The following is a 27,077-nucleotide window of genomic DNA, read 5'->3' as shown; positions in this document are numbered from 1 at the left end:
CTGTCAGTGTTGGCAATACTTTTTGGTAGTATACCAGGGAGGAATCTTAATGTCCTTCATCTTTTATGCTCCAGACTTTTTTTTTTGGGGGGGGGTGTATTTTGTATCTTTTGGGTCCTATATAACTGCATTTCTAGCACTCTCTAGTGGCCCAGCCAAGGAAGAGTTGGTTTGACAAATCCTTTAACCCAGACCATTAGCAATGAACAATACACATTTGTCCGTTTGTGTGGGATTCTCAGCAGATCTGTAGGCTTAGTATATTTTTGGTTTTAACAATATGAAGTTTCCTGCTAAAATATTTCAATTTAAGTTATAATATTTGTAAATAAAGTGCCTTTTGAGGTTGAAGTCGCAGCTGCCAGCGTAACCATAGAAACGCAGCCCTGGATGAAAAGAGAGTTAGAACTTTAAGTAGAAGCATTGATGGTTTTTGTATCCAACTTTGATTCTTCTTTTGATAGGCACAGAGTGAGAAGGACATGATCAGATCTGATAACTTTCTATCCAATTTCGGCTTGGTTTGCGGTAAATCTTACCCACTACCGAATGTAAAACTGTTCCCACCATTCAGGAGTCAGTGCTACCACAGTGGACTCTGCATTTCTGGATGTGTTAAATATAGCACATGTCTTACCGTTAGGGTTTTTGTGTGTGAAAAAGAAACTGGCAATAAAAACATCAAGAATTTACAGTGCTGCTGGTTATTATGACTTAATATAGTCTACGTTATATTTTGAGTATATGGACCCTTGGGAGAACAGGTAATATTTTTTAAATAGTGACCCCTCTCTTTTTTGAACGACTTCTGTGACTAAAATTTTCCAGCCGCTTGTCCTCAAAACACAGCCCTCTTTGTAGCTGTAGTAAATTCTCTTATCAAATATACTTTGCCACAAGGGAAGAAGAGTTGTCAAACATACTGTGAGTATTTTGGATTATTATGGATTCTGGTTTCATTTGGTCAGTAATCTGGACAGGAAACTGCTTTGGAAGGCTTCCGAGGCACAAAATTTGGGGCCTAGAGCAACCAGCTCTTTGGGGTAGAAATTCTTAGGGAAATATTTTGTTTGAGAAAGGGGCTGGAGAGAAGGAAACTTACCTAGCAAATGAAAACACCGGTCATTTGTTCTGTTTCTACATTTGTGGTCTTTTTTTTTTTTTAATTTTTTTTTTTTTTAACGTTTATTTATTTTTGAGACAGAGAGAGACAGAGCATGAACGGGGGAGGGGCAGAGAGAGAGGGAGACACAGAATCGGAAACAGGCTCCAGGCTCTGGGCCATCAGCCCAGAGCCCGACGCGGGGCTCGAACTCGCAGACCGTGAGATCGTGACCTGAGCTGAAGTCGGATGCTTAACCGACTGAGCCACCCACTCGCCCCTACATTTGTGGTCTTTCACACCACCATTTAGATGTGGAATAGGTACCCTCTGGAAGAAAGTGGAATGATTCCCTAATTGTTAGACCTCTCATTTTCTCTTCAGTCCAGAGTCAACTCTGAGCCCTGGGTTTCTATCTTGAGGAATTGAAATCAGAATTGTCAAAACCCGTTAAACAGTAGGTATCACATAGTAAGATAATAAATATCTGCTTTAAATTTTAGAGTATTTGTGGATGCCTAATGATAATTCCTACACATAGGGTAGAGTCTGAACATACATAAAAGAATGCATAAATAATTCTAGATGCTTAATTGTTGGTAAGTTTTACTGAGGAAGGTTAAAATTCATGAATCTGTGTATTTTAAAAAAACAAGTGACCATGTGAACATGTTCTTAATGTGTAAAAATAAAACACCTTCCGGGCTTACTGAATATGTAAGGTGAGTCTTTTCTGGCTCCAGACAATATGTTTGATGCCTGGGTCTTTCAAATTTTTTAAAAATTATAAACGCATGCGTACATATAAAGCAAAGCTACACGTTTTTATTTATGTAAATATACATGCTGTGTATCTTGGTTCCTTTTTTCACTTGTTGCCCATAAATCTGTTGAGCCGTGCAGTTAATACTCCATTGAGTGGAAATAGCGTTGTGTATTTCCCCGTTTTTTCAAGCTTTCAATTTGGAGAATTTACTAAGAATTTGTAAAACTTAAACCTGGTAATCAGTTTAAAGAAGGAATAATCTTGGGCAAGACATTTTTATGTTTTTGTTTGCTGAGATACTGAAATGTGATTTGTCTGCTTGACATCAAACCTGAGATGCGTGTAAAAAAGTGCACTTTTGGGGTGCCTGGGTGGCTCAGGCAGTTATGCCGCTGATTTAGGCTCAGCTCATGATCTCAATGGTTTGTGAGTTCGAGCCCTGCGTTGCACTCTGTGCTGACAGCTCGGAGCCTGGAGCCTGCTTTGGATTCTGTGTCTCCCTCTTTCTCTGCTCCTCCCCTGCTCACGCTCTGTCTCTCAAAAATAAATAAAGATTAAAATTTTTTTAAAAAGTTAAAAGTGCACTTTTGTTTATGGAAAAAAATGGGGAGGGAGGTAGCTAAAAGGAAACATAAAAAACAATGTGCAGCAAAAGTTGAGGATAGTAGTTTTTAGAGTAAGAGTGGAGTGCCCTTTCATTTTGAATCTTTACAAAGCAACAATATAGATTGTTAGCCCGTGGACACTTGATTACAGTGAGAGTAGCTCTTACAGTCAGTGTTGTAGAAGTGTGGCTCAGGAGGTAGGAAATGGTCTTACTTATCTTGAGTGGTACTTTTGCCCTGTGTTTTAGGAAAAGATGTGCTGTAGGACTCAACACTGGTTCTCTCTTTATCAGTGCTGCTTTAGTCCTGGAGTCTGAGATCCGAATGAATCTCTAGTACTTGAACTTTTTAATAGAAATCATCATTGGGGAATAACAGTTCTGCTGTTACTGGCTTAGACAGACTACATGGGGTGACAGGACACACTGGGAGGTCATAAACCGGGCGCTGGCCCCACCAGTGAAACAGATTAGTCCTCACTGACTCAGCCAGGCACTTAAACGTGATGGTGAGAAAGCCACTAAGCCCTTTGTTTTTGAAATTTTAAGTTCAATTCATTTGTTGGATATGTCTTTTTTTTTTAAGTAAACTTTTTTCTTTTCAAATTTTATTGCTTTGAGGAATTCACTTTTGCTTTATTTATCGATGCCATGGATCTTTCAAATCATTACAACAAAACACTATACAATTCATACGAAGCAGGGGACAAGTCCTTGCAAGTAAAAGCTCCAAAGCAGAAAAAACTTTTCCTTTTGGGATACTTGTAGATTGCCATGCCGTTGTGAAAAATAATACAGAGAGGTCCCTGTACCCTTTACCTAGTTGCCCCCAAAAGTAATATCTTGCAAACTATAATAAAATATTAACAATCAGGATACAAACATTGATATATATCCTCTGTGATATAATCTGCCTATTTTATTCAGATTCCTCCCCTCCCATGTCCCTGATTGTTAACATCATAGTTGCCATGGTACAATTTGTCACGACTAATGACCAAGCTTGATACATTGTTACTAACTATTGTCACAACTAATGACCAAGCTTGATACATTGTTACTAACTAGAAATCATACTTTATTCAGATCTCATTAATTTTTCCCTGATCTCCTTTTTCTTTCTCAGAATCCCACCCAGGATCCCACAGTACATTTAGTTGTCATGTCTCCTTAGGCTCCTCTGGCTTGTGACGTCTTCTCAGACGGTCCTTGTGTTTGATGACCTTTGCAGTTTTGGGGGCAAATTGCTCAGGTTTCTTCTAGGATGCACCTCGATTGGGGCTTGTCTGATGTTTTTCTCATGGTTCTTAGTTGTGGTTACAGGTTTCGGGAAGACCCAAGTTCTGTCAAAGGTGATGCGGTCAACATGACTTAACACTGTTGGTGGTGAACTTGACCACAGGGCTGTCAGGCTGCTCTTCTGTGAAGTGGCTCCTTCCCTCCTTTCCCTACTGTCCTCTTTGGAACAGAGTCACTCTGCACGTGTCCACTTGAGGAGTGGATGCCTCCTTGAGGCCAGAATATCTATAGAAATTATTTGGAAATTTTATATAGGAAATATTTGTACTTTCTCATTCCGTTAGTATTTATTTAACCATGTGTATCAGTATGGACTCAGGGATGTTTTATACTATGGGTTATAATCCAGTGCTCTCTTTTGTGCTCAGGCTGTTCCAGCTTTAGCCAGTGAGAGTTCTTCCGGTTGTCTTCTGTGTCACTTTGACATACCCTCACCAATTTTTGGTCGGCTGGTGGTTGTTTTTGAGGACATCCGTCCTTTCTGGTACCGTCAGACTTTCTAGGCTTATATTGTATATTTTCCGCCCCGGTCTTAGAATCTGCCATTTCTCCAAGGAGTCCTAGTTCCTTTTATTGGAGAATAGAATTAGAATCTATGGTTTGGGCAGTGGCTGTGCTTGTTGCTACCAATGTTGTGGCTTCTCAGCCCTCGGGGGACAGAGCTAAGAAACAGCTCTGAAGTGGCTGGCATATACTAATTCACGTACACACAAGTCTATGGTTATTCACCTCCACTCCTATTAAACTATACTTGAGTTTGTAGTCGTGTCTCCCAACTGTAATCCAGTACCACATGGGTCATTCTAGTCTTCTCCTTTCACTTATCTGTAACTTCTCTGTCCAACATAGAAAGTTATCAACCATCCGTGTACTTATCTGTTTAATTTCAGTGTACATGTATAGGGGGCAAGGGTAGGCCACCCCCAAATGTGACACTTTGGCATATTGTTTATTTTTAATTAAAAGTTCCTTAAAAACCACCTATGCAAGAACATTCTGATCCTCCTTTGTCTCCAGAAAGCAGGAAATAAATCTTCCATGTCAAAAGGTACCCTCTTTTTCCAGGAGCTAAAGAGACATCTTTATGGTCAGAGGTGGGGAATCTAGAACCAAAAAGGCTGAACAACCTTTGTTACTTTTTACCAATTTACTACCCCAGCCCAGATTCTGTGTGGAATTCCTTCTTAATTGAAGTTCCTGAACATAAGTTTTTGTCCTGTCAATTCCTCTCAGATTTATTGTTTCTTTGTCTAAAAAGTATAAAAACTACCAGTCTTTTTTCATTTCTTTGGGTCTTAATTTCAGTATTGGGTCTCCGTGTGCACATAAGTAATTTTTTTTTTCTTCTGTTAATATGTCTTGTGTCGATTTAAATCTTAGACCAGCTGGAAGAATCTTAAAGGGTAGAGGGAAATTTTTCCCTTTTAATAGTGGTTTCAGAATTGTTAATCTGCCCCCCCCCCCACCTTTGAGAAGCATCGTTAGGGTTTTAGTTTTACACTCTCCACTCATTTCCAAGTTATTTAGGCAACTTGCCCCACATCAGTTACATTGGAGTTACAGCATGCATTTATTTGTAATATAATCAGATTCTTTTGTCATAGCCACACTCCATCCTGGCACCCTCTGACTGCCTAATTGTGCCTTAAAAGCTCACTGATTTCTCATTATGATGATAGTACTTTATGTTTACATAGTATTTTATATTTTGTAAAGCATTTTTCATATATAAATTCATTTTGGTTTTGTTACTCGTGATACACTTTTTTTTTTTTTTACTCATGATACATTTTTTTAGGTAGGCTTGGCAGGTAAGTCTCCTAATCTATCCAAGGGCACTGATAGTGAACATCAAGTCTGAACCTTCAAATTAGATTAGTTTGAGTGTGGAGTTCATATTCCCCCTTAATTTATTCTGGAATGTTTTCCAGTATTCCCAAGTATACTCTAATCTCAGTAGAACACAGACCTGATATCCAGCCCACGTTGTCACCTGTTTGCAACTGATTAGGACCCCCTTCTTCGAGTTCAGTAATTTGTTAAAATGGTTCACAAAACTCAGGGAAACATTTACTCATGTTTACTAGATTATTTTAAAAGATAGTCCAAAGGGTGCAGATGAAGAGGTGCTTAGGATGAGGTCCGGGAGGGTCCTGGGCACACACGGGTACTGGATCCCGGGAGGGTCTCAGTGGAGGGTGCTTCACCCTCCCAGTGCGTGGGTGCATCAACCAACACACATGCCCTCTGAACCCTGTCTGTTAGGATTTTTATGAAGGCTTCATTCATAATGATCAGTTAAGGTATGATCGATTAAGCAGGCGTTGATCAAATCATTACACAGACATGATTGATCAAATCATTGGCCCTGTTGGTGGAGGTTGGGATAGGACTGAAAGTTCCAGCCCTCTGATCACACTGTTGGTTCCCTAACATCCAGACCCCACCCTGAGGCTCTCCCTGAGCTTTATCCCCTCATTAAGATAACTTACTGGTTGAAAGGGACTCGTTTCAATAACAAAAGACACCCTTTTCAATCTCATCACTTAAACATTCCAAGGGGTTTAGGAGCTCTGTGCTTGGAACTTTGAAGGAAGACCAGAATACAGTATGTATTTTCTTCTATCACAGTGATGTCACTGCCACATTTGTACCTTGAAAGAGTTGGACTAAATCTATTTTAGTTGAGATTCAAAGGCCCAAGTCTTGCTTTCTGAGACTGGGAAATTTGAGGAGATTGTTTAATTTCAGCTACGTCTTTGCCTTTTAGTGCCTCAGTTCATGTAGAAAATGTTGCGTCTTCCTGTCCCTTTGCTTAGATCAGAGTCTATGATGGTAAAACAGTATATTGAGCCCTTGAAAAAGTCATTGAAGAGAACGCGTAACAATTAAACATACCTTCTTTACAATTGTCAGATTTAGTAGTAGTTCCGGTCACGGGTAATATGTGAAATGTGCATTAGTTCTCAAGGTGCTGTCTCCTGTTTGTAGTTTTCTTTAAGCTGGACTCAAAATTCACTGCACCCCTGAGTCATCCTATGGGTGAGTCCACCTGTATTTGACTTAAAGGGCCATGCGCCTTCTGCCCCCTCCGATCCTTCTTGGGGTAGTGAGGAGGGTGTGAGAAAGGAGATAATAGAGATTAAGGTATCCAAAGAAATGCTGTTACTATTGGGGCCAAATGAATGGACTTTCAGTGCATTTCTTGTACTATGTAAACTCAGAACTTTTTTTTTTAAGTTTTTATTTTTTTTTAATGTTTTTTTTTGAGTGAGAGTGAGAGACAGAGAGTGAGCGGGGGAGGGTCAGAGAGAGAGGGAGACTCAGAATCCGAAGCAGGCTCCAGGCTCTGAGCTGTCAGCATGAATGGTGAGATCAGACCTGAGCTGAAGTTTGATGCTCAACCGACCGAGCCATCCAGGCGCCCCTTTGAGTTTTTATTTAAATTCCAGTTAATTAACATACACTGTAATGTTCGTTTCAGGTGTAAAATACAGTGATTCAACACCTGTACATCGCCCGGTGCTCATCCTAAGTGCCCTCCGTAACCCCTGGCACCTATTTTTTTAATTAAAATTTTTTAATGTTTATTTTTGAGAGAGGGAGAGACAAAGTGTGAGCAGGGAAGGGGCAGAGAAAGAGGGAGACATAGAAACCGAAGCAGGCTCCAGGCTCCCAGCTGTCAGTCAGCACAGAGCCTGACTTGGGCCCAACTCATGAACAGTGAGATCATGACCTGAGCCAGAAATTGGATGCTTGACCCACTGAGCCACCTTGCCCCACCCCACCCCCAGCACCCATTTAACACACCCCCAGCCACCTTCCCTCTGGGGACCATTAGTTATGTATAGTTTGGAGTCTTTCTTGGTTTGTTTTCTCTCTTTTTTTTTTTCCCTTTGTTCCTTTGTTTTGTTCCTTAAATTCCACAGTTGAGTGAAATCCTATGATATTTGTTTTTCTCCAGCTTATTTTGCCTAGCACAGTCCTCTCTAGCCCCATCCCTATAGCTGCAAACAGAACTGTTAAATCATTGATCCTATCTGCTTCTCCTATCCATAAAAATCCCCGTTGCGTTTCAGGATGACTTGTGGGCTCCTGAATGTACTTGAAGTAACTCCTAGGAGAAGGGGATTTAATACAAAAATCTTTTCGAGGACTCCAAGAGCAGTAGATTCCAGGTTGAGTTTCCTGGATCCCCCACCAGCCTCCGGAATCCCTCTGCCTCTGCAGATCCAGGACTGTGTGCAGTGCCTCCCTGGCAGGAAGCTGTAAGATCAGCTGACCAGGGAAACCTGCCGTCCGCGGCAGCCAACTGTTCCAGAAAGCAGATGTCCCTGTGCCTCTCCCTGGCCCACTCAGATGGCCGGTGTGTGGTGCAGGGGTGTCTAGCCTTTGCGGGAGTTAGAATAATAATAGCTAACGTCAGCCCCGTATTATTTCCTTTAGCTGCTTTAGCAAGTGACCACAAACTGGTTTAGAACAAGTTCTGGAGGCCAGGATCCCAGAATCTGGTGTTGGCAGGACCACGCCCCTCCAGGGGGCTCTGGGGACAGGGGAACCACTCCTGGCCTGCGGCCGACCCGGCCCCATCCCCTCCAGTTTCTGACCTCCTCTTCTTTCCTGTGTATGGGGTCTTTCTGTGTCTCCTTCAAGGACACTCAGGATGGCATTTAGGGCCATCCCAGATAATCAGGTATAATCTCATCTCAAGACCCTTAATTACATATGCAAAATACTTTTTTGAAATAAGGTAACATTCACAGGTTCTGGAGATTAAGACAGGGACACACCTTTTAGGGAGCCACTGTCAGCCTTACAAATCCCATGGGCAGTGTTCTCAGTCCATGAAAAACATCGGATCTTTTAACCCTCGTAATAGCTGTATGAGGTAGATACATGTCCACATTTTTACTTTATTTATTTATCTTGATAGAGAAAGAGAGCATCCCAGCCAGGCTCTGCACCGCCAGAGCAGAGCCAGATGTGGGGCTTGAACTCATAAACTGTGAGATCATGACCTGAGCCAAAGTTGGATGCTCAACTGACTGAGCCACCCAGGTGCCCCGAGAACTGGTCTCTTAATTGTTGAATCCATCAACTCAGTAAAAAGCCTTCACTGGTAGGTGCCCTGCAGTTGAGTGTCTGGGTTTTACACACATGAACAATGGTCACCCAGAGGAAGCAATTAGGTCCATGTGGAAACGCTTTTCCTCCTTCCCATTTTGAGTTAATTCTCTTGACTCCATATGAATTGAGTTCACACCCCTTGTAAGAAACACTTGTTCTATGGAATCCCATAGAATTGAGCTTCTGCTCTTGTATACAGACCTTTCTGACTTCCCCAGTGTTCACTCACCTGATGTGGTTCTCCTTGTAAATTTCATAATATTTGGTTTGTGTTTCTCAGCTTAACCATATATATTATCTTTGTGTTTATTATTTTGTATTATGGGTTTTTATTCCTATTAATTTTAATTTTTTTATTATATTAATGTTTTTTATTTATTCTTGAGAGAGAGAGACACACACAGAATCCGAAGCAGGCTCCAGGCTCTGAACCATCAGCACAGAGCCCGATGCGGGGCTCGAACTCATAAGCCATAAGATCATGACCTGAGCCGAAGTTGGACGCTCAACCGACTGAGCCACCCAGGGCCCCTTTTTATTTCTCCTCTTGAAGAAGCATACTCCTTGGTGAATTTCTGTGAAGTGAACATGTTCATGTCCTGGCCGCACAGAGGAGAGTTGACACCCAATGCTCCAGGTGTCCCCTTTGATCCCCTTCCTGGTCCCAACCCTCCTCCCTCAGGAGAATCTACTATCTACCCACGCGTGACCGTGAAATTACCTCTGCTGGCTTTAGGACTTTGTATGACGGTAGCAGGCAGTATGTAATTTTCTGTGGCCAGCCGCCTCCGTGCTCTGTTGTGAGGTCATCCCTTGCTGGATGTACCGTGAATTCCTTTTCGTTGCTCTGGTACCCACTCAGTGGCCCTACCACAGCTTATTCTTCTTGCTACAGATGAATATTTTATTATTCTCACATTTGGGGTATTACCATTATGATATTCTTCTATGTGTCTTTTGGTGTCCTTGATACATGTATTTCTGTCATGTGTAAGTTCCCATTTCTCTTATAGCTAGACTTAGGACTGGAATTAATTGAGTCTTAAGGTATGTATTATTTAATAGTTGTTTTCCCTTGATTTATTTAAAAAAAATATGAAACCTACAGAAATAGCAAGAATACTAAAATGAGTATCATACACATCTATCTAGATTCAGCAGTTGTTTGTTTTGGGGAATGTTAGGGTTTGAATGAGGTGGTGTTTGTTGGCCAAAGTTCTCTTTTGCCTTTTCAATTAACAGAAGTGATCTCTGGGGTGATACTTTGAAATTAAATATCTAGTGCCCCAGTACACTTATATACAGACATATGTTCACACATCCACATGTGTACTCGGGCATGCACAAACGGATATGTAAGTCATTTAGTGTATTTTTTAAAATATAATTTGTCAGGGTGCCTGGGTGGCTCAGTCGGTTGAGCGTCCAACTTCGGCTCAGGTCGTGATCTCACAGTTGACGAGTTCGAGCCCGGCATCGGGCTCTGTGCTGACAGCTCAGAGCCTGGAGCCTGCTCCTCATTCAGTGTCTCCCTCTCTCTCTGCCTCTCCCCTGCTCATGCTCTGTGTCTCTCTGTCTCAAAAATAAAGATAAACATTAAAAAAAAATTTTTTTTAAATAAAAAAATAAAAAATACAATTTGTCAAGTTGGCTAACATACAGTGTATACAGTGTATCTTTTTAAAATTGAGTTGAAATTCACATAACTTAAAACATAACCACTTTAGAATGAACTATTCATGGGGCGCCTGGGTGACTCATTCAGTTGAGTGTCTGATTCCTGATTTCAGCTCAGGTCACAGGATTGAGCCCTGCATTGGGCTCCACGCTGAGCATGGTGCCTGCTTGGGATTCTCTCTCCCCTGCTTGTGCGTGCGCGTGCGCGCTCTCTCTCTTTAAAATAAAAAATAAGTAAGTAAAATAAAATTGAAAATTTGAAAATAAATGAACAATTCAATGTATTCATAATGTTGTACAGTCACCATCCTATCTCTGCCAACTTTCAAATCACTTTCATCTGCTCCCCATTCTCTCTCTCTCTCCCCAGCCCCTGGCCGCCTCTAGTGTCTGTTCTGTCTTTTTGGATTTACCTCTTTTGAGCATTCTATATTAATGGAATCACACAATATGTGACCTTTTGTGTCTGGCTTCTCTCACTTCGCATTATGTTTTCAAGGTTCATCCATGTTGTAGCAGGTATCAGAACTTCATTCTTTTTTAGGGCCAAATAATACTCCGTTGTGTATATGTAATATTTTGTGTATGCATTCATCCTTTAATGCACATTTGGGCTCTTTCTTCTTCTTTCTAACTATTGTGAGTGACCCAGTATTTTTCTACCCTGTGGTTTTAGCATCCATGGCTGATTCTTGCCTGAACCCATTATTACTGTGATGATTATAAAGAGAAGATTCTGCATTTGTATCTTTGTCTTTCCTACTACATTGATTAGTTGGGAGTTCTGTGAACAAGTCTGTGAAGACTGTGTGTGTGTGTGTGTGTGTGTGTGTGTGTGTGTGTGTGTGTGTAGTAATATCAGAATGGACTTGGGGATTCTTTCTTATTCAGTGTATAATCCATTTTTTTTCTTCAAGTATTTATTTTGAGAGAGAGGGAGGGAGAGAATCTCAAGCAGGCTCCACCCTGTTCACACAGACCCCTGTGTAGGGCTCGATCTCACAAACTGAGATCATGAACTGAGCCTAGATCAAGAATCCGTTGTTTGACTGAGCTACCCAGGTGCACTGTAATCCATTCGTATTCATTTTTATGTTCAAATTGTACCAGAATTGCCTAGTGGGAATTCCTCAAGCTGGCTCCCATTCTTTCTCACTTGACCCCCTTGGTGTTAGAGTCAGTGGCTTATAAAAGGTGTCCATTTATGTTCAAACGCCAGTTCAAGAATTGTTCATGGCCAGGGTGTGTGGCAAAGTCATTCGTGTTTATGGATAATAGATTTGTGACATTCATCAGTGGTGAACATGTCAGGGGCGCACCATGTAATAAAATCTGATTTGCTGCCTTAAAAGAAGTATTGAGTGGCAGGGGGGGAGGGGGGGCAGGGAACCTGGGTGGCTTAGTTGGTGCTGACAGCGCAGAGCCTGCTTGGGATTCTCTCTCTCTCTGTCTCTCCCTCTCTCTCTCCCGCTCCCTCCCTTCCTCCCTGTCTCTGCCCCTCCCCCATTCATGCACACACTTTCTCTCTCAAAATAAATAAAACTTAAAAAAAAAAAGTATTGAGCTTGAACTTTATTTAAATGAAAAAGATTTAGCTGAATATTGAATATGTGTGTGTATTTGTTTATATTTTAGACCTTCTTTCCCTGACCTGATAATATCAGGACATGATAAATTTCTGTGTGCTTAAATGTTTATTTACTTGTGGGGTTTTTTTGTTTTGTTTTGTTTTGTTTTTTTTAATACTTTTTTTTTCAACGTTTATTTATTTTTGGGACAGAGAGAGACAGAGCATGAACGGGGGAGGGGCAGAGAGAGAGGGAGACACAGAATCAGAAACAGGCTCCAGGCAGAGCCTGACGTGGGGCTCGAACTCCCGGACCGCGAGAGCGTGACCTGGCTGAAGTCGGACGCTTAACCGACTGCGCCACCCAGGCGCCCCATGTTTTGTTTTGTTTTTGAGAGAGAGAGAGAGACCACAAGCAGGGAGGGGCACAGAGAGAGACAGAGAGAGAGAGAGATTGAGAATCTGAAGCAGGCTCCAGGTTCTGAGCTGTCAGCACTAAGCCCAAACGGGGCTTGAACCCACAAGCCACGAGATAGTGACCTGAGCTGAAGTCAGAAGCTTAACCGACTGAGCCACCCAGGCGCCCCTTCTGTGTTTTTAGCTGGAGCTGATCTGCTTCTTTGTAATTGCTAGTTTCTTTTTGTGCAGCTAAGATCTTTTTCTTTAGGCAGATTTTTCTTTCATGAAATTCTGCAAAAGAACAGGTGGCATATTTTTACATTTAAAATTCAGAGTTTAATTTTTATCTGTTTTAAAAACTGTGTGTAGGGGCGCCTGGGTGGCTCAGTCGGTTGAGTGTCTGACTTTGGCTCAGCTCATGATCTCGCGGTATGTGAGTTCGAGCCCTGCCAGCTCGAATCTCATCAGCTCATGATCTCGAGGTATGTGAGTTCGAGCCCTGCCATCGGGCTGTGTGCTGACAGCTGGGAGCCTGGAGCCTGCTTAGGATTCTGTCTCCTCCTCTGTCTGCCCCTCCCATCCTCATGCTCTGTCTCAAGAATAAACGTTAAAAAACCCAAAACAACCTTTTTGTGTGTTTTAAGGGAAAATTATTAAGTGTGATAGTTATGTAATTATTCAGATAAGCTTATGTTTTCAGGGCAATGCTACTGTTGATTTTTTCTTGTTCTATAGAATAGGATTTACTGTTTCAAGTTCTTAGAGGAATTTTTTAAAATCATGGTAATGCCTTTAAAATATCCTGAGTGGTAAAAATAAAGGATACCTCTTAATCTTTCCTGTTCTTTCTATCTGTAATTGTAGTGAATGGCAGACAGATTCTAGCTTGTGGTGGTAACTAAGAATCTCCAGGAATCTGTTGTTTTATAGTATTTCTAACTAACGGGGAATTTTCCTTGATACCTATATGATTTGTTTACATCAAATATAATTGTATATGTAATTTAAAAACGTCCTCTGTATTCCTGAAAGCAGTTACAGTGAATTAATCTCTTCGATTTGTCACTGGAAGAATAAATAGATGATACAACTACTAACTGTATTACTACAGCACTTCAGAAAAGTCTTCCACACAAACCGCAGCATCCTGTGGCCTTGCTTTAGGACTGGTGGCTCTCAACCGGCAGGAGGGTGCCACCTGTTATCTCATGGGCAGAGGCCAGAGATGCTGCTGGCCATCCCGTGGTGCCCAGGAAACAGCCCACACCCTCCCGCCCACACGCAGAGAGTTACCAGGCCCCACGTGTCCGTGGTGGTGTTACTGGGAAGTCCTGCATTGGGGGCGAACCTTACGGGGTTCTCAGAGGTAGCTTCTTCGTATTAACAAACATAAGTACTGACCATTGAGAGTAATTGTTTCCCCAAGAAGAAATACGGTTTTAATGATCAGGTTTATTTATTTATTTATTTTGTAATGTTTGTTTTTGAGAGATACTGAGTGTGAATGCGGAAGGGGAGAGAGAGAGGGAGACACAGAGTCAGAAGGCTGCAGACTCAGCTGTTAGCACAGAGCCTGATGCGGGGCTCGAACTCGCGAACTTCGAGATCTTGACCTGAGCCAAAGTCGGATGCTTAGCCAGTTGAGCCATCCAGGCGCCCCTTAACGATCAGGTTTAAATTTGGGCCCAGAGATAAAACCACCAGCAGCTGAAAGGTGATGGATCCGCCTTGGCACCCTGAGAGTGGTGTGGGTCTGTGGTTCTCGGGATGCCCCTCGGGCCTTGCTCCATCCCGTGTTCCTGGGCAGGATCTGGATCTCTCCCCAGCTCCCGGCTGGGTGGGCATTCAGAGAACCTGACGTGCAGAAACGTCTGCGATTCGGCCGCAGCGTGGCTCTGGCTCACCTAATTTGTCTTCCGACCTCGGGCTTCAGGCACTAGGCTCGTTGTCTTCAAGGAGTTCATCCGTGCACCCTCCCTGCCCATAAGGCAGCTTCCATCTAAGTAAAAACTGTGGTTTGTGTTTTATAGTAAATGTGGTTTGAGCCTAGTCCCAGACCCTCTCCTCCCTCCACACCCTCTGTTCTAGGTGAAGGCACAGCCTGTCACCCCTGGGCTTGGCACTTGTCTTCTTCTTGTGTGTACAGAGTGAAGCTTAGGAGTAGGCTGCCTCCAGGGTGAGGGGGCTGCTGGGGTAGGCGCGTCCCAGTCCACGTTCTCCCTGTGTCCCCCACCCCATGGTCACAAGCATATACAATAGCTTTCTTCGGGTGTCGGAAGAGCCTAAAGCCTTTCCCCCGCCCGGGGTGGGTTGGGGGGTGGGAGGGTTGTGAGGACTGTGAATGAGGTTAAGTCCTCTGAAACCCCCGGCACCAGGGTCTAGAGTGCACGTGGCGGGTAGTACGGCAGGCCCTTTCTGTTGTAACCTTCCCTTCCCCGGACCCTGTTCATTTTCCGCTTTCCTCTGTCTCCCTGCTTCCCGCCCACCTGTCAGAACACAAGAGACTTGTATTCCGTGCTGCCGTCTCGGAGGTTGGAAATTGAATTTGATAATCTGCAGGGAGTTTATAGTGACCACGGTGTGGTTGTCATATTGTGCGAGAAAGCAGTAGCGTTCTTGGGTGGTTGGGTGTATGAGAATCCTAACGACTCGCAGTTGCTGAGATTAGAGTTTTAGGTTTCTGTGGTCTAGTTCTTGGCAACAAACTGTTTCTTTTTCTTCTTCTGTATCGCTTTGACTCAACGTCCCTGTGTGTTGGTTGGTTGATTGCCTCTAACTTTGCTGTGGTCTTGTGACCTGGAATATCAAACGCGCAGTGACATCCATGGTAAGGGTGACTAGGCTTGGAGCCGCCGGACTGGGGTGGGGACAGGAGCTGAGAGGGTTGGGGTGCCCTGTCGGGACTCAGGAGGAGAACACGAAGACTTTGATGGCTCCTCAAGCTTTACGTGGTAAATGAGCTTTTTTTTTTTTTTTAAAACGTTTGTTTATATTTGAGAGATAGAGACAGAGCACAAGCAGGGAAAAGGCAGAGAGGAGGGAGACACAGAATCCAAAGCAGGCTCCAGGCTCCGAGCTGTCAGCCCAGAGCCCAACGCGGGGCTCGAACCCACAAACCGCGAGATCATGACCTGAGCCGAAGTTCTATGTTGTAACCAACTGAGCCACCCGGGCGCTCCATAACATTTATTTATTTTTGAGAGACAGGGCACGAGTGGCAGAGGGAACAGAGAGAGAGGGGGACCGAATCGGAAGCAGGCTCCAGGCTCTGAGCTGTCAGCACAGAGCCCGACGTGGGGCTCGAACCTGACCCTCTCGAGATCATGACCCAAAGTGAAGTCGGATGCTGAACCGAATGAGCCACCCAGGCGCCCCTGGGCTGAGGTTTTTTACATGGACCTAGTTTTGAGCTAAATGAGCTAATGTACATTTTGGGGCAGTTGAAAGGGTTAACGGAGGGTCTCTCAGGTCGTACAGGGTATGCTGTGATCTCCTTTCCCCACACGGGTCACTTTGCTCGACCGCTTTCTTGGTAAGAAGGCCCGTCATGCCATGCGCTGGCTCCTAATTCTCTTCTCTCGATTTCAGGCAAAGTCGTGTGTGTGTCACGTCTGTGGTGTCCACCTGAACAGGCTCCACTCCTGCCTGCACTGCGTCTTCTTTGGCTGTTTCACAAAGAAACATATTCACGAGCATGCGAAGTCCAAGCGGCACAACCTGGGTAAGGCGCCTTCTGATGAGTGTCCCTGGCGTGGGGGCGGCCACTACCCGGCCTGCTGTTCCCTGAGTCGTGGCTCCCAGCTCATCCGGGGCCCTGTCTGAAGTCCTCGTGCAACTCCAGGGGCGAGTTGCTGAACAGATGAACTCAACAGGCTTATGCACCCAGCTGGCCTTGGGGCTCTCGAGTGGATGTTGGTATCTGTGCCATCAGCACAGAGCCCGATGTGGGGCTCGAACCCGCCAGCCGTGAGATGGTGACCTGAGCTGAGATCAGGAGTCAGACTCTTAACCGACTGAGCCAAACAGGAGCCCTGCAATGTTAGTTATTAACGCCAGCGTGGAGTTGAGTGATTTTTGTTGCTTCCTATGGTGGATTTTCATGGTTCTTGATAATACAGAGTCACGAAAAGGCTGACGGCACCATGGCATCAAGATCAGTTGTTTCGTGTAGTTGCAGGTTCAAGCTGTCGCACATTCTGGAAATTACACGAAGCGGGGTTTTGCTCTTGGCTTTCTTTTCTGACCGTGTTCGTTGAGTGTCTCTCTCCTTTAGTATGTGTGATGTTTTCTCTTGAGTGATGGGGAGGCTCTTCGGCTAGCCTTAAGAAAGTCGCTTTCACGAGGTCCAGGCCAAAGAGCTATTACTTCACGGCGGCTCGGCATTGCCAGTTAAAGGTGTTTTTAGGCCTTTTTAGGTAGTAGAAATGGAATGTAAGGACTCAGTCCTCTCTGCTGGACTTACTTGTAACTAACAACTTAGACTGAGCCTGAGTGAAAAGGGTGCTTGGAGCTAGGGGTTCAGGTTGTGACATTGAGCTCGTTGGCCTTTTTGGAAGGAGAACTAATGGACCTAATAGTGCTGTCATGAGCTCTGTCCACAGAGGGACAAGGTAGTTCGTGATCTCTTCTTACATTGAGTAACCAGAGGCAGAAGACACGGGTCAGTACCGTGTGGATGTGATCAAACTCTGTAGTACTCACTTACTGTAGATCTTTGCTTTTAGCGGTACAAATGAGGAGTAATGCTGCCATATCTGTTCTCCGACCAGCCCCATTTCGGCGGCTCTGCTGTTACGCCCGGGCTGTGATTCCATGTGGTTAGAGGGTTATGGAGAATTGGAAGTATATTTGCACTTGAAAAAGCTATCTGAAGAATTACATTGTTACGCAGAATCGTCTACAAAAATCACTTCAGAATGCTTTCATTTTTAACCTGATTGATACACTCGTTCTCTACTTCTGCTGGAATGAGTAAGTTTTAGAAGGCTTGCTTTCAGAAACAAAACCTTGAAATCAGAGAAAGATGCGTTTGAGTCCATGAACGTACTGGAGATTGCACGTGTATGTGTTTAACCAAAAGCTAGAATTAGTTTCTGTGTCCAGGTGGACAGGAGGGTGGCGGGCACAGGAGAGCGAGGCCGAAGCGGCGAAGTGCTGGAGGAGAAGAACGGGGATGGGCAGCCCCGGTCCTGCCTGGCGGTTTGGTCTCCGTTTCCGCCACTTAGGAGGTCGCACTGCTGGTCCCGCCCGTTATCTCCAGAGCAACTTCTAGGCTGGCGATATTCTGGTGTCCTTTCATACAGAGTATTTCGCAGGATGTTCAAGGGCAAAGTGATTGAGCAGTGGTATGGGGAGTGAGGGGCCTCGACTTCCTGGTGGTCCACTTCTTCTGCCTCCCAGGGGTTATGTGGTAGTACGACGTTGAGACCTGAAGTTCGCATCAGGCATCCAGGTTTTAGTTGGAGTAGCACGGAGGCCTAAACTGAGTCTTGTCTGAATATTGTGGACGATGCACTTAAAAACAGAGTATTGGTAGAGTAAGGCCATTGTCGAAGGTCTTGTGGAGGGACGGGCGAGTGTGGCATGGGACGAGGAGGGTCCGACAGCAGTCTGAGGTCCTGTCCTATCAAGTTGCCTTAATGCAGTGTGATAAATACACACTTCAGGGAAGAGAACTTCCCCTCTTTCGGGGTAGTCACTCAGCTTTGCTGGTATGCTTCCACCTGTACGGGTTGGTGTCCCAAACTGGGTGTTGGAATATTCCAGCCAGCTGTGGGGCGGGTACAGCAGAGTAAGGTGACAGACTTGGAGCTGCTTTGTGTTCGTACCTTCTAGTTTCATGCAGGTCTGGTTTTGTGCTGAGTCCAAGGGTACTTAGGTTTTGTCTGTATGAGCCACAGAGGTGTAAAAGTAATGCCTTTAGCTTTGTTCTGTGTGTGCGTGTGTCTTTCAAGAGTTAGAGCATGTGTTGGTGGGTGTGGGATATCAGTTCGCTTATGAATCGCCAGTGTTTTGCCTCCATTCTCGAGGTTACCCTGCGACCAAACAGAAAAGGACCTTGCATGGTGCATGCACGGTGCTTCTGTGAGCTGATGGCTTTGGGAATTCGCAAGGAAGCCGGTGTACCCTCATCTTGACTATGAAATAATTTTCCAGGGGAGCTACCTTGACAGGAGGTGTTGCTTTGGGTTTTAAATTTTATGTTGAGGTGAAACTCACATGATGTACAATGAAGCATTTGAAAGCATACAATCCAGCGGCTTTTCGTCACTCACCAGTTGTGCAACCACCACCCCTCTGCTCTCCAACCTTGTCGTCATCTCAGAAGAATACCCCACCTCCAGGAACTAATTCTTTCCTCCCTCCAACGCCTGGCACTCGCTAATCTGCTTTTTGTCTCTCTGGATTTGCCCATTCTGAATATTTCATAACAGGAATTATACGGTATATGACCCTTTGTGTCCAGCTTCTCTCTCTTAGCATGCTTCCAGGGCTGATCCACGCCGTAGCATGTGTCAGTAGTCCGTGCGCTGTATGTTTGAGTAACACTCCATTGTGTGGACCTTCCATATTTTGCTTATCTTTGTATCCATTAATGGATATTTGGGTTGTTTCCACCTTTGGGCCCTTATGATAAGGCTGTTATAAACATCCATGTGTAAGTTTCTGTGTGGACATACGTTTACCTTTTTTTAAGATGTATACCTAGAGCGGATTCGCTAGAGCGAATTAGCGGTGTCATATGATATTTCCGTGTTGACTTTTTTGTGGAGCCACCAAACTTGCCCACAGTGGCTGCACCATTTTACGTTCCTGCCGGCAGTGCCTGAGTGTTGCTGTTTCTGCACATGCTCACCGACACTTCTTTTCTTTCTTTTTTTAATAACTCTGGCCACCATGATGGGTGTGAAGTGGTGTCTAATTGTGGCTTTGATTTGCATTTTCCTAATGACCAGTGATGGTAAATATTTTTTCATGTGCTTCTTGGTCCTTCGTATATCTTCTTTGGGGAACTGTCTATTCAAGTCACTTGTTCATGTTTTTAATTGGGTTGAGCTGTTTGTCTCTTTGTTGTACTTTCTGAGATGTGTGTATGTGTGTGTGTGTGTGTGTGTGTGTGTGTGTGTATTTTTTGGAAATACACACACACACACACACACACACACACACCTTGGAGATATATGTATATATCTTCTGGATAGTGAATCCTTAGCAGAGACGTGATTTGCAGATATTTTCTCCCATTCTGTGGGTTGTCTTTTCACTTTCTTAATAACATCCGTTGGTGTGGAAAGTCTAGTTTTGATGAAGTCCAACTTACCTATTTTTTTCTTTAGTCGCTTGTGTATTTGTTGTCAAACCTAAGAGTCCATTGCCAAATCTGAGGTCATGAAGACTTAGCCTCTATGTTTTCTTCTACTAGTTTCATACTTGTAGCATTTTATCGAGGTTGCTGATGCATTCGGAGTTCATTTTTGTATATGATGTAAGGGTTGAGCTTCATTCTTTTGTTTTTGGATTTCTGGTCATCCTACCACCATTTGTTGAAAAGGTTGTTCTTTCCCCACTGAGTGGTCTTGGCACCCCAGCTGACCTCATTCATTTTACACAGTGAGTGAAGGGTGTGGAAAGGGTGTGGAAAGGTGCCTTGAAGAAGAGCTTGTCTAGGACGAGTTGAACACACGTTGAAATGTTTAAATGCCTTCCCCAGGCTGGTAGTTGGGCTGTTGGTTGCATGCTTGGCACTTTGTTTGTTTATGTTTATTTATTTATTTTGAGACTGAGAGAGCACGTGGGGGAGAGAGAGGGGGAGAGAATCCCAAGCAGACTCTATGCTGTCTGTGCACAGCCTGACATGGGGTCGATCTCATGAAGTATGAGATCATGACCTGAGCTGAAATCAAGAGGCGGAATCTCAGCTGACTGAGCCACCCAGGCACCCCTGGCATATTTTGTATCGAATGTCTCTACATTCCTGAAAATTTCTGTACCACCTCATTGTAGTCTGTCTCTGGCTTTGGTATCTCCACACCAGGAACTTTTCCCATTCAAGGAATACGAAGTGCCGAGGAGGAACCGAGCTGTCCGCAGAGCTTTGATGGGGACTTTCAAAGAATTTGTAGGAATTTTGTCAGTTTGCGGGGAGGGGCGAGGGGTAGATTGTGATTCTTAAACTGAGCCTTCGTACACCTGCTACAGAGGACTTCAGAGATCCACCACAGTATTACCGATCTGTGTCATAGTAACTTAAGGCACGGAATGTGATCAGAGTTGTGATTTATGAAGACACTACCGTATACTAGGTGTACTGTGACGTTATAAAATTACCACACAAACCTATGAGGTGTTAGTGCTGTTACTATCACCATTATACCAAAGGGGAAACTGAGGCTCAGAGAAGTGGAGTGGTCCATAAAGGTACATGGCAGAGCTAGGATTAATACCAGTTTCTGTAAATCTGTAAAGCCTCCATGCTGCATTGCCTCTCAAACATCTTGGTGAATCTCAGCCCAAAAAATTCTTCTTAACTGTTGAGTGGAGATGGTACCTTTCTTCCAGGTGCTTAAAGGACTTTATCTTACTTTCTAATGTAGTAACTAAGGGCCGGGTTCTATAGATGAGGTGGTTGAGAAAATGCGTGAGAGCAGCAGCCAGTCAGCTCTGTGGGTCAGGAAGTCAAGATTCTCTGGTTAGAGCGTATTTTACAGCTGTCCTTGAAGTGAGAGTAGGCCGGTAGCTGTTGTGTTCCTTTTTGTAATCCTGTAGGAATTCTAGATATAGTGAAACGGTTTTATGTGTCAGGTGGCCAAGAATCCTTAGGAGCTGATCATACTCCATGAAAGTTTTCCCTTGTTTTAAATTTTTTTTTTTTCAACGTTTATTCATTTTTGGGACAGAGAGAGACAGAGCATCAACGGGGGAGGGGCAGAGAGAGAGGGAGACACAGAATCAGAAACAGGCTCCAGGCTCTGAGCCATCAGCCCAGAGCCCGACGCGGGGCTTGAACTCACGGACCGCGAGATCGTGACCTGGCTGAAGTCGGACGCTTAACCGACTGCGCCACCCAGGCGCCCCTCCCTTGTTTTAAATCCCACTCTTTCGGGGTGCCTGGATGGCTCAGTTGGTTGAGTGCCTGGCTTCAGCTCAGGTCACGATCTCACAGTTTGTGAGTTCAGGCCCCATGTTGGGCTCTGTGCTGACAGCTCAGAGCCTGGAGCCTGCTTCTCATTCTGTCTCCTTCTCTCTCTGCCCCTCCCCACAGGCACTGTGTCTCTCTCACTCTCTCAAATATAAATAAACATTACAAGATAAATAAATAAATAAAATTCCCCTGTGTTAAAAAAAAAAAAAAACCCACCCTTTCAGAGAAAAGACAGAAGGTCCTGATACTTGAGAGTTAGGTTCTTTGTGAGATGTGGACGTTGACCCCTCTCTTGGGTTCCTCAGCCCTTCATAGGAGCTTCTGGGGAAAATACACCTGCTCAGTATACACCCCACCTGCTTGGGATAGAGGTCTGAATGGGAGGGACCAATCATTTTGCAACAGGTGGGTTCTGTGATTCGAGAGTAGGGAAATGGTATAAACAGTGAAATGTCTAAAACACTTAGGGGTTTCATTTGTGACCTTAAGCATTACCTGTACATTTGTAATTAAATCTGATCTCTTCCCTCCATTCTCTTTGCAGCCATAGATCTCATGTATGGAGGGATCTACTGCTTTTTGTGTCAGGACTACATATACGACAAAGACATGGAAATCATTGCCAAAGAGGAACAGCGGAAGGCTTGGAAAATGCAAGGTTTGGTTTGGCCTAGATTTGTGTGCCTGATTTGTCTCTTAGTCCTGCATCCCCTCGTGTGTCTGAAGGGCAGAACTTCCCAAGAGAAAGACCAACATCTAGGGAGAAAGTGAGTGTTAGAGAGCTAGGATCGCAGCTAGGTTTTTGCAGGTTGGGTTCTGATTTGCTCACTCCCTCCTGTAGGCGAGAGGCGGGTCAGGTGACTGGCCAGACAGGTGCGTGGGGAGGGAGCTGAACCTTCCAAGCTTCTCATCGAGGCTCGGTCTTTCTGGCAACCAGCCCGCTTCCAGGAACCCACCGAGAGTCACCTCATTAGAACAGAAGCTGCTCCTAATGCTCACGCTCTTATCACTTAGGAGGTTACAAGAGTTTGGGGAGCTCTGTGCCAGCAACCCGGGGCAGAGACCAGTGTATGTTTTCTGCTCTCACAGTGGCTGTGGTACCAGCGTGGGGTTCTCCGTTGCTGTCGCTTCCCTGGCCTCACACGGGCTCTCTTCAAGGGGTGCTGTCGGGGATGGACACAAATATTATGCAGCGGTTTTCTTTATTGTTCATTGATGTATTTTTTGGTTCCTTGATTTGTTTTTCTTTCTTTAGGCAGATGCTCACAGGTTTCAATGGTAGTAGGTATAGTTTACCCCATGTGGCTGGTGAGCATTTCTCAACTAGTGACGGTTCCCATCACTGCTCACAAGGAGAACATGTCTGTTTTACAGTTTTTGGCCTTAATTGCTCTGCCTTTTTTTTTTTTTTTTTTTTTTTTGAGAGAGAGCGAGCATGAGTGTGAGTGGGGTAGGGGCAGAGAGAGAGAGAGAGAGAGAGAGAGAGAGACAGCATCCTAAGTAGGCTCCCTACTGTCAGCGCAGAGCCCGATGTGGGGCTCGGTCTCACAAACCCGGAGATCATGACCTGATCTGAAGTCAAGAGTCAGACGCTTGACTGACGGAGACAACCAGGCGCCCCCAATTGCTCTGCTTTTAAAACAACCCCATTTTTTGAGAGCGGAACAATAGAAACAGGTGCTCTCAGTGATCAGGATTGTTTCTGAACAACAGTCTCTTTACCAACTTCCTACTCTTTTCCCTCTCAGAAATTTAGTAGCGTTGTCACTAAGTCCGAATATACCATTTCTTTGGCAAGGACATTTAACGCACAGGAGCTAAGAAATGCATGTCCCAGAATAAAATCGACCTCTTCTACGTAAAGTCATTCTCCAATTCCATCCGTCAATGAGATATTATATCTTTTAAAGTTTATTAAATTTTGCAGAAATTTTAGGTTGCAAGGAACAAGTACCTTTGAGTGAATCGGTATTTGCATGAAGTGTGACACTTAGTGGCATCTACGCCATTGTCTTTGGCTGTTCGGCCTGTATTTTCAAACGGCCAGTGCATTTTCTCCCTGTCAACTCACTCGTTCACGGGAGAGCCTTCATCTAAGTGCCGAGTGCAGCACTGCCTCCCCCCACCCCCCGCCCCAGGGCTGATGCTACAGGCTCTCTATTCAAGGATTAAGGGCCTTGAAAAAACATCCATCTTGGCATTAGCGTGACTGTGGCATTAACTGGAGGTATTGCTTTCTTTCTCGCGGGAAACTGCTTATTCACATATTTTCTAAAAGAAACTCCTTTTAAGTGTTTTTAGCCCATTGCGATATAATACGGTTCTAGAAAGACCTCGTGTTATGGGATGCCCCACTTTGAAATAGAACGCGATTAAGTATTCTATCACCATCACTTTTATTTATAAACACACTTGATGAAACTTGAGCTCATGGCGTCTGGAACTGTCTTCCATCCGCTTAGGCGTTGGGGAGAAGTTTTCAACTTGGGAACCAACCAAACGGGAGCTTGAACTGCTGAAACACAACCCGAAAAGGCGAAAGATCACCTCTAACTGCACCATAGGTAGGTGGGCGGCAGTGTTTGGAGCGGCCGGTCGTCTGTCCTCGCTGCCAGTGAGGCTTGCTTCTCTGGGTTTAACAATAGATGTAAACAGGTGGGCCTCACAGTACAGCTCTCTGTAAACCTGTGTATAACTCATTCCATCACTTGCCCTCCACCCCCAACTACTTCTGGAGCATCTGTCCTCTGTGGGGGGCTGCAGTAGGCCTAACGTGCCTAATGGTGATGGGCGGAAATGGTCCCTGCCCCGTGGCCCTGATGGTCTCTCCTGGGAAAAGATTCAAGTTTATTCTGAGCAAGTGGAGGCTGTACATAATCTTCAGTGAGAGAGAAAAGGATGTGTGTGAGATGGTTCTCTGGGCTTTCTAAGACTTCAAGAATACGTTTTAGAAACCTTTTAATAGGTTTTGTTTGTTAGGCTTCTTTCTGACCTTTCCCATCGTTCTCGAATATTTGTGAGCAATTGTGTCAAAATATAACGGCTGAAGTGAGGGGTAGGGTGATAGTGAGCATTCCTCAGGACAGTTCCCATAAAAGTGGCATAAAAATTGGAAAATACTGCATTTCTTTTTGCCTCTTGAATGAATGCATGAAAGGCCACGAGCATGTACACGTAAAGGGAGGCACAGCAGTGCCATCGGGGTTCAGTGGGACGTGTAGTTCAGTGCCCGTCAGCCCTGCTGTCCCGTCTGCCTCCTGCCCAGGTCTGCGGGGGCTGATCAACCTTGGAAACACGTGCTTCATGAACTGCATCGTCCAGGCTCTCACCCACACGCCGCTCCTGCGGGACTTCTTCCTCTCTGACAGGCACCGGTGTGAAATGCAGAGCCCCAGCTCGTGTCTGGTGTGCGAGATGTCCTCGCTTTTTCAGGAGGTGAGCGCCGTTGACTCTGGCAGCGTAACATTTCTGTCACCACTTGTGTTCTCCCTTTAAAAAAAAAATAAGGCTGACAGAATAAAGGGAAGCAGGTTTCTGAAACCTCACACAGCGAGTATTTAACATATGCCCTTGCTATGGAACGTCGCCCTTTTCCAAAGGGAACTGTTAGGTGGGGACCGGAGGCATCACGTCGAGGCACACTGCTGGCTGGGAGGATGTGTAAGAGCCCTTGGAAAGGGGCATAGCCGGTGGAAGACATTTGTCTGTAAATACTGTGGCATCTCACGCTTCCCTCCTCTGGGGGACGGGTCTGCCGTCCCGATTCACAGCAGCGCACGTAGGCGCGCACACCGCTTCCCTCCTTTGTTCTCGAGGAGAGTGGACCTTCTGTTCCCTTGCCAGACCTGAGTGTGCTTCACCAGAATGTCTCTGTCGTCAGGTTCTGTCCTGTTTGGATCCTAGGCTGCTCCCAGGTCGTGCCTGTCCTTGTCTCCCTGACCATCGCTTAAAGCGTGACAGGGCTCAGGCCTGGGCTCAGGTATCCTTGAGCTGGATGCTGTGCACCTAGTGGCCAAAAAGCGTGCCTGGGCTGAAGTTGCTCGGCCGCCCCATTGGTTGTCGACAGGACCCGGATGTACTTCGGGGTCCGGCAGAGGAGCCTCGTCTGTTTCTGTCGGTACCTTTGCTGCAGCATTTCACTCCCACTCAGCAGCTGCCCCCCTGGTTTGCCTACCGGGCGCTCCTAATTCATCATTTTGGCTTATCTGTAGAAAATGGAAGGGAGAGGACGGATTCAAAAAGTCCAGCGAGTCCAGAGAAAAATGCAGTTTGCAAAATAAACAGAGTGGGGGAGTAAACTGGAACCATTTTTTGTCAGCGTAGCCGTAAGAAGTTCTAGGCAGTTGTTAATTTTTTTTTTATCGTGTGTGCTTTGTGTTCAGAGGATGGTATTTATTCCTGACAGGTTTTTTTTTTTTTTCCCCCATTTCCTCCTCTGTGTGTGTGTGTCTGAGCAGTTTTACTCTGGGCACCGGTCCCCCCACATCCCGTACAAGCTGCTGCACCTGGTGTGGACTCACGCCCGGCACCTGGCGGGGTACGAGCAGCAGGACGCCCACGAATTCCTCATCGCGGCGCTGGACGTCCTGCACCGGCACTGCAAAGGTGGGGGGCCTGCTACAGCTCCCGGTGACCTGGTGGGGTTTTCATCTCCCGTAAGAAACAGCCGTTAATACCTCAAAGAGGTTCTTCACAGTTTGTTTCTAAGGGCGGAGGAAACGTTCTGGGTGCTGTCTTCTGACCTTGCTGGGGTGGAAGAGCGTGGCAGCGGGCCTGTAAAAATGCTTCAGACGCCATCAAAACCGGCTCCCTCCCGTCACGGGTCTCCAGAAGGACTGGTCATTGCTCTGACACAGCCAGACAGCTGAGAACACAAACCAGACCTTCACACTTGGCAGTTTCCCTGACCCTGAGTCACGTTCATTTTTGGGTCCCGCCAAGGGCTTTTTCAGATCTCTCTTAGGAGCTCCCTGGATCTTGGCTTCCGTCTCACAGCCCAGCCCCAGAGGGTCACAGCCTCCCCAGGGGTCTCAGATGCCTGTGAGTTTTGAGAGTTTGGGAAAGGGGACAGCGGACAGGAGATTAGGACCGAATAACACGCCGCCGAATAACAGCAAGCCCCTGGAGGGCTTGCTGGTGTTCCTCTTTGCTGGGTGCGGAGTGAGGTCAGGAGTTTCTGTTCCTGACGCATTCCCACGCGGTGCTGATGCGGCCCGTTCAGGTAGCACGCCCCAGTGTGGCTGGAGTGTGCCGGGGTAACCTGTGGCCTCCCGGCTGGTACAGCTGGTGGTAAGGGATTCCTGACTGGCTCTTTTTCTCTTCCGTGGATTCTGTTGAAGAGCAGAGTCCACTTTTTCCGGGTCTTGTTGAACGGCTCCTTCCAGCCTCTCTCCG

General features: G+C 45.3%; 1 protein-coding gene across 1 annotated transcript in view; it reads left to right on the top strand.

Annotated features, from left to right (window-relative positions):
• Positions 1–27,077, top strand: part of USP22 (ubiquitin specific peptidase 22) — a 45,658-nt gene that overhangs the window by 2,187 nt on the left and 16,394 nt on the right. The window contains exons 2-6 of the mRNA XM_023244640.2: positions 16,130–16,262; positions 22,228–22,341; positions 24,146–24,247; positions 24,949–25,118; positions 26,141–26,288. Of these exons, the coding sequence (XP_023100408.1) occupies positions 16,130–16,262; positions 22,228–22,341; positions 24,146–24,247; positions 24,949–25,118; positions 26,141–26,288 (667 nt within the window). The remainder of the gene's footprint in view (positions 1–16,129; positions 16,263–22,227; positions 22,342–24,145; positions 24,248–24,948; positions 25,119–26,140; positions 26,289–27,077) is intronic.

The sequence above is a fragment of the Felis catus genome, chromosome E1 (assembly GCF_018350175.1).
Source record: "Felis catus isolate Fca126 chromosome E1, F.catus_Fca126_mat1.0, whole genome shotgun sequence".
NCBI classification, from domain to species: Eukaryota; Metazoa; Chordata; class Mammalia; order Carnivora; family Felidae; genus Felis; species Felis catus.
Note: the sequence above shows the minus strand (reverse complement) of the source record. Positions and strands in the feature narration are given on the sequence as shown.